Source organism: Cariama cristata, unplaced genomic scaffold (genome assembly GCF_000690535.1).
Source record: "Cariama cristata isolate BGI_N322 unplaced genomic scaffold, ASM69053v1 scaffold32871, whole genome shotgun sequence".
NCBI lineage: Eukaryota > Metazoa > Chordata > Aves > Cariamiformes > Cariamidae > Cariama > Cariama cristata.
The window spans coordinates 1-6,655 of NW_009599202.1; the positions used below are offsets into that span (position 1 = coordinate 1).

The 6,655-nt window shown below is 45.9% G+C and overlaps 1 protein-coding gene across 1 annotated transcript; it reads left to right on the forward strand.

Annotated features, from left to right (window-relative positions):
• Window positions 1-645: 645 nt before the first annotated feature.
• Window positions 646-6,306, forward strand: RPN1 (ribophorin I; the record flags this gene model as incomplete). Its single annotated transcript, XM_009709610.1, has 8 exons — window positions 646-710; window positions 2,229-2,535; window positions 3,049-3,258; window positions 4,239-4,431; window positions 4,763-4,862; window positions 5,132-5,270; window positions 5,466-5,585; window positions 6,061-6,306. Coding segments are annotated over 8 exons (1,380 nt in total), but the record flags the coding sequence as incomplete, so codon positions are not given.
• Between the last annotated feature and the right edge of the window lie 349 nt (window positions 6,307-6,655).

Genomic DNA, 6,655 nt, shown 5'->3' on the forward strand with positions numbered 1-6,655 from the left:
CCCTCCAGCTGGCTTATAAACAATGAAGCGAAAGGTTTCTGTCGTTGTACGGAACAAAGAGGGGTGAATGGCTGAGGTGGTAAGGTCTGGGAAGTGATGAGGGAGGTGAGAGATGCTTATTAACATCGTTACCGCTGTAACGAGAGGAGCGGCAGAAAAAAAGTGCTTGGATCCCAGCTAGTGCCGGCCTGAGGATGGGGTCTAGCCTCTTGCCCCACGAGATGTACGTGCAAGAGGGTTCTTCTAATCCCAGAAGTATTTGCACTGATCTCCTTTTTGCTTGCTGACTGGCCAAGCTCCTCGCTCCTCAGCCACTGTAGAAAACATAACAAGAGGAATCACAAAAGCAGTTGACTGAAATTCTGATTTGTACAAGTTACAGTGACTGTGCTGGCTTGGGAACTTGAGAGCGTTACCAGAAATCTCCAGTATCTGTTGCATGCTGACCATACTGCAATTTGTGTTAAGGAAAAATATTGTAAAAGAGTTTTGTTTCCTTTTTTTTTTTTTAATACTTATCTATCACTTTGTAATTTTGGGGGGCGTATCCTCCTAAAAAGTGGATAGGGACTGTATGGAGTTTGCCCTGGACATGTGAAGTCTTTTAAACAGCAGCACACTGATCATTCTGTTGTTTTGGAACAGGTGAAGGGTGAGGAAGAGGAGGAGAACACCTTGGAAGTAAGAGAGACTAAAGTTAAGGGCAAAAGGTGAGTGTTACCCTGTAAGGTCAGTACCTGGAGTGGTGCATGGGGGTTCCACCATTGTCCTCACAGCAGAGCAGAAATACTACCCCAGTCCCACATACCTACAGATCCTAGAGTCTTTTGCTGCTGAAAAGATCCACTCTGTATTCAGGCTGTATCCTGGGGTGTTACAAAGCTAGGGAACACAGTTCACACAAGCAGCCAAACCCAATTCCTGCAGCCTAAGAGGACCCAGTAGGAGTCATTCTCGTCCCTCGGATGCTCTTTCTGTGGGAGATAGCACATGTGGTTTTAGATCCCTGCACCGAGCCCAGCACATACCTGCTTCTCATAGCCACTAGTGAGGGGAGAGCCCTATAAGGGAGACACATTCTCTTAAATGCAACTCAGCTGCCTTCAAAGGGGCTCAGCTGTGCTTAGTCTCTTGTACTCAGTGCCTTAAGTAATGCCCTGTTCCTTTATTAAGGGACATCAAGTAAGAGAAGCATTATAGCTATGGTCATGCTCTTACCCATTGCTCACTTTTGAGGTCTCAAATGATTGGCAGTGGTGATTACAGAGAGGTTGTAAGTACTCTTTGGCTGTGTCCCCACAGCACCGCTTTTAATCTGTGATGTGGGGAGTGCCACAGTGCACTGGATACTGTGGGCCAGAATGGGCTGTTGCCTGCTGCAAGGACAGAGGATGCTGTCTTTGACATGAAGCTTTGTGCTGCGATGCTTGGGATATTGGGTGCTTTCTGAGCAATAAGAGCTGAGAAGCAAAGAGTGCTTGTAAAGTGGGTCAGAAGCACAGCGCTGCTGGGTTTCAAGAGGACAGTAGCTGTGGAGTTAAGTTGCTACGGTAGACTGGTTTCTGACATATCTGGAGGCCTCATGTGATCCTGTTCTTGGGTCACCAGGCATGACTTGAAGTCTATTCACTTCTGTCATCGCCTTGGTCCATCTGGTGTGTCCTTAAAGGTTTGGTGAAATCTTGATCCTTTCTGTAGAACCTTAGTCCAAAATCGTGCTCATTTTCCGGCCATTCCTTATTTTCAGATCCTGTGTGCAAAAAGCTGAGAATGAACAGACTTTGTGGGAACAGGTGCTTAAGATGTTTGTGATTTGTCTTCTGTACATTTGCACATGCTTCCTCTGATGCAGATCATTCTTGTCATCTGGAGAAGAATGGAAAAACCGTTGCTGAAGCATGCTTTATAAGTGTAGAACTAGGGAGGGGAGTGTGTCACTATTCCCTTTACAAAATGGGAGCCAGGTGTTTTTGTGAAGCAGACTGTGATTATTCCTGGACAGAGTTTACTCTGTGCTGCCTCCTGTCCTGCTTCCCCAGTCCAGAGTAAGCACACCTTCTGGGACAAGACGTCTGTACACCTTGGAGGAGCAAATAAAATACTGGCCCCAATCCCACGTGATACATGTGATACATGAGCTCCCATCCACAAGAGTTGTTGCAGGGGTTGGATCTGATTGCTCTCTCAGGGGAGACCTCACATGACTTACCTGTCCTTCTCCCTTCCAGTGGAAAATTCTTCTCTGTGAAGCTGCCATCTCCTTTGGCACCAGGAGCCAAGATCCGTGTATCTGTTGAAATGGTTTTCACACATGTCCTGCAGCCCTACCCCACTCACATCACCCAAAGCGAGAAGCAGTTTGTGGTCTTTGAAGGAAATCACTATTTCTACTCACCGTACTTCACCAAGACCCAAACGACTCGAGTCAAACTGGCCTCTAGGAACGTGGAGAGTTACACCAAGCTGGGCAACCCTTCCCGGACTGAAGACATGATTGAATATGGCCCCTTCAAGGACATTCCTCCATACAGCCAGGTAAATGTCTGTGCAAAGAGGTTGTCACTCTGCAGAGAGCATCCTGAAAACATGTCACCTGTGTCTCAGAGGCTGGAGAGTGGTAAGCGGAGGCTTTTGTGTAAGTATTGCAGGTCAAACCTGAGCTGGCCTGCATGCGGGCTAGGACCATGTGCTCCAACAAGATGCTCTTAGTACAGACATAATTGCTGATCGCTGCTTGGTGTCCACAGAGCAAGCCAGTTTGTGCATGGTTCTGGCAGGGGTGTATTTGCAATGGGGAAGACTGCATCTCTATCCCCCTCACCATTATAACTCAGCCAGATGTGTGGGGTGTGACCTATGAGTATACTCCAGGTACCCAGTGCCCTGTGTGAACTGGGCTGGGGTGGCTCAAACCTTCCCGTGCAGTCAGCTTCACCTCTCTGCAGAGTGTGTCGAGGAGGTTTCTCTGTGGGACGTGAAGACAGGTAATTGTAAGGGGAGGTTGCTCCTTACTTCAGGTCTAATAGTTTTATCTTTTTTCCTTGTTAGGACACTCTGAAGGTACACTATGAAAATAACAGTCCTTTCCTGACCATCACCAGTATGACCCGAGTCATCGAGGTGTCTCACTGGGGGAACATTGCGGTTGAAGAGACAGTTGATTTAAAGCACACAGGAGCAGTGCTGAAAGGTCCTTTCTCCAGATACGACTACCAGAGACAACCAGACAGTGGGATCTCTTCTGTCAAGTCTTTTAAGGTTGACGTTTTGCGTAATTTTTTAAGTTTTTTTAATTTTTTTTTTTTCACTGTAGCTTTCCCCTTTCTTGCATCCCTGGGTGGGGGGGGAAGGCTGTCCATTTCCTTTTCTTTGGTAACCATATCCAAGTGCTAAGGGAATATTAGAGCTCTGATCTATTTTCAGAGAAGGCTTACGCTAGATAGGAATGGCTTTTGGAGGCAGAATTAGGAGGTTATATGCTTTATTGCATCTGTTGGCCAAACAAACTACATATACCAGGGCATGTAGTGTTTCTCCACACTTCCTCACCTCCAGTCTCAGGCACCCTCTAACACCATTTATCCCTGTGCTGACAGCTCTGCTTTCCATTTTCCACTGTGCAAGGGCCATTCATTCTGTCCCCACCCTCTTATTTTCAGACTTGCCTTCTGTCATATCCTCATCATGTTGAACAGTATTAATTGGAAACTCACCCATTCATTCCTTGCTCACAAAGCACACGACAAGAGTTAAAGATGTGGCTCTGCTAGCCAGATGTGAAAAGCATTCTGTGTTTTCATTTGAACCAAACCTTTCTCACTGCTTGAAGCCTCCAGGATCGATTGTTGTAATTCTCTAAGGTGGTGCAGCCAAACAGAAATCTCATTTTGCTCAGTGTAGAGCCAGCAAGCTCAGTGAGCTAGGGCAGCGGGCTAGAGTGAAAAGGGAATTGCTGTCCTGGTGGGTGTGATGAGATCCTTTGCTATCTGGGATATTTGAAACTGGGCTGGAGAAAGCACATTCATTCAGAGGCCAAGTGATTTTAGTGCTGGCAGCCACTTCCATGGCTGATTGCTTATAATAGCACAATTTTACCACTCAGTGCAACTGAATGGCCATTTTGTCATCTCTCACATGGGAGCACGGTTTCTCGGTGCCTAACAGCCATTATTGGTTTCGCCAGTTTCACTGGAAATAACTCCTAGCTGATGCACTGAGTATTGCTTCTCTCCTTGCAGACCATTCTCCCAGCTGCTGCTCAGGACGTCTATTACAGAGATGAAATCGGAAACATCTCCACCAGCCACCTGCTTGTCCTGGATGACTCCGTAGAGATGGAGATCCGTCCCCGCTTCCCACTTTTTGGGGGATGGAAAACCCATTACATCATCGGCTATAACCTGCCAAGCTATGAATACCTCTACAATCTCGGTAGGTGGCACAGGGGAACGGAATAAGAAACCACCTTCTCTGTGTTTAAAGGTGGTTGCTGTACAGTAAAGAATTCAAAGCTGTGGTACGCTGCACCTTAGCAACAACAGTTGCTAGCTATTACTTCTAGAATATGTAAATCCACCTTCTTTTCTGTGCTTCCTTCAGGTTTTTGTAGATACCTGGTTAAAATATGCTTGAGCGAGCTAGTGCCCCCTGCTGCATAATGTATCTGTCCGAGTTCTGCTCTGGCTTCTGTTAGGAGCTGAGCTTCAAGGTTGCATCTTGTTCTTTGAGAATTACAACCACCCTCTGGTCTGCACTCTCTTAGGTGATCAGTATGCCCTGAAAATGAGGTTTGTTGATCACGTGTTTGATGAACAAGTTACGGACTCTCTGACTGTCAAGATCATCCTGCCAGAAGGTGCCAAGTAAGTGTCGTTATTCCTGGCTTGTTACTGCAGACAATGCTGTGTTGGTGGCAATTCTCCAGCCTACTGTAATGGCCTGAGGACAGTGAAACAAAACCATGACTGTGCATGTGAAGGAGACCTTGGAACACAGCTTTGCTTCCTTCTAAAGTGTTGTTTAAACTGCGTAATTGGCCCTGTGCTAGAGGCCACAGTTGGCCAGCCAAGTCCTAGGTTACTTCATCTCAAACAGTGTAGCGTCATATGGGACTGTCTGGTTTTATCCAAAGGAATATCCATGTGGACAGCCCCTATGAAATCAATCGTGCTTCTGATGAACTTCACTACACATATCTGGACACTTTTGGACGTCCAGTTATTGTGGCACACAAGAGCAACTTGGTGGAGCAGCACATCCAAGACATCGTGGTGAGTGTGGCCTCTGTGCATGGTTTGCCTAAGCAGTTGTGCCGCCTCTGAATTCAGCAGCATGGTCAAAACACCCATATTGGGTTCCTGAAATAATACTTGCTGGACTGCATGGCCAGTTCTGCTGCTGCCTGAGGAGAGTTCTCTCTTGTAGTAACACGGGTCACTGCTCAGTGTTTCGAACTTCTCTTCTAGGTTCATTACACCTTCAACAAAATCTTGATGCTGCAGGAGCCTCTGTTGGTGGTTGGAGCCTTTTACATCTTGTTCTTCACTGTGATTGTTTATGTGAGGCTGGATTTTTCCATCACTAAGGTGCTGTATGATGAAGAGCCCTGTGGGAACATTAGTGGCTTACTCAGCTGATAGTTGGAGATTATTCATACCAGTAATTCTTGCTGAATGTTCCTGATGATTGGATATTTTACTAGATGCTTTAATGGAGCCCTGTTTTTATGCTACCTGAGCATTGATACTCCTGCAGGTTTGAACTGGTGTGCTAAGGCTAATCCAGAAGGCAAAACTCTGATAAAAAAGAATCCTCCCCTGAGAAGAGCAATTCTCCTTCTGCAGTGTTTTCACTTACTTTTCGTTAAGCTATTTGTTGGGCTAAACTGATTGCTGAAAGGTGCTTGCCCTAGTTAGTACTTGTACCATTCCCCTAATTACTATCAGTTGACTTAATTGCAAAGAGAGCAGTTTCTGTAATCGTCCTGTGGCAGATTGCAAGCATGGCTTGATGCAGGTCAAAGATATGACTGCTTTGATCTTCCCTTCTGTCCTCTCACAGGATCCAGCTGCTGAAGCTAGGATGAAGGTTGCCTGCATCACAGAGCAAGTGCTTACGCTGGTGAACAAGAGACTTGGGCTATACCGTCACTTTGATGAAGCAGTAAATAAATACAAGCAGTCACGGGACATCTCCACCCTGAACAGTGGCAAAAAGTCTTTGGAGACGGAGCACAAGGCCCTGACAAATGAAATAGCCTCTCTGCAGTCTAAACTGAAGACAGAAGGCTCTGACTTATGTGATAAAGTAAGAAATTATAATTTATTTTTTCAAGCTTTCCTATTCTTGGCTCTATCAAGTATTCTAGGTGAGTTTTAATTTGGGGTTTAGTTTCTGCAGTCTGTATATTTATTTATTTTTCCTCTGAAAATAGCTTGATCCCTGCCAGAGGGTGTGAAGATCAGTTTGTTCTTTTTGCAGTAATCTTGGTTATGCAGCTCTCTAAGTGCTGCTGGTAAACAGCTGCTTGTGCTGTTTCTTAAACAGCCCTTGGACCAGCTGCATGAGTACAGATTAATGCTTTTGTAACACAATCCTGATGCTGCTCATTGAGCTCATGGCAGGGACACTTAAGGCAAAATGGAAGCTATCAACA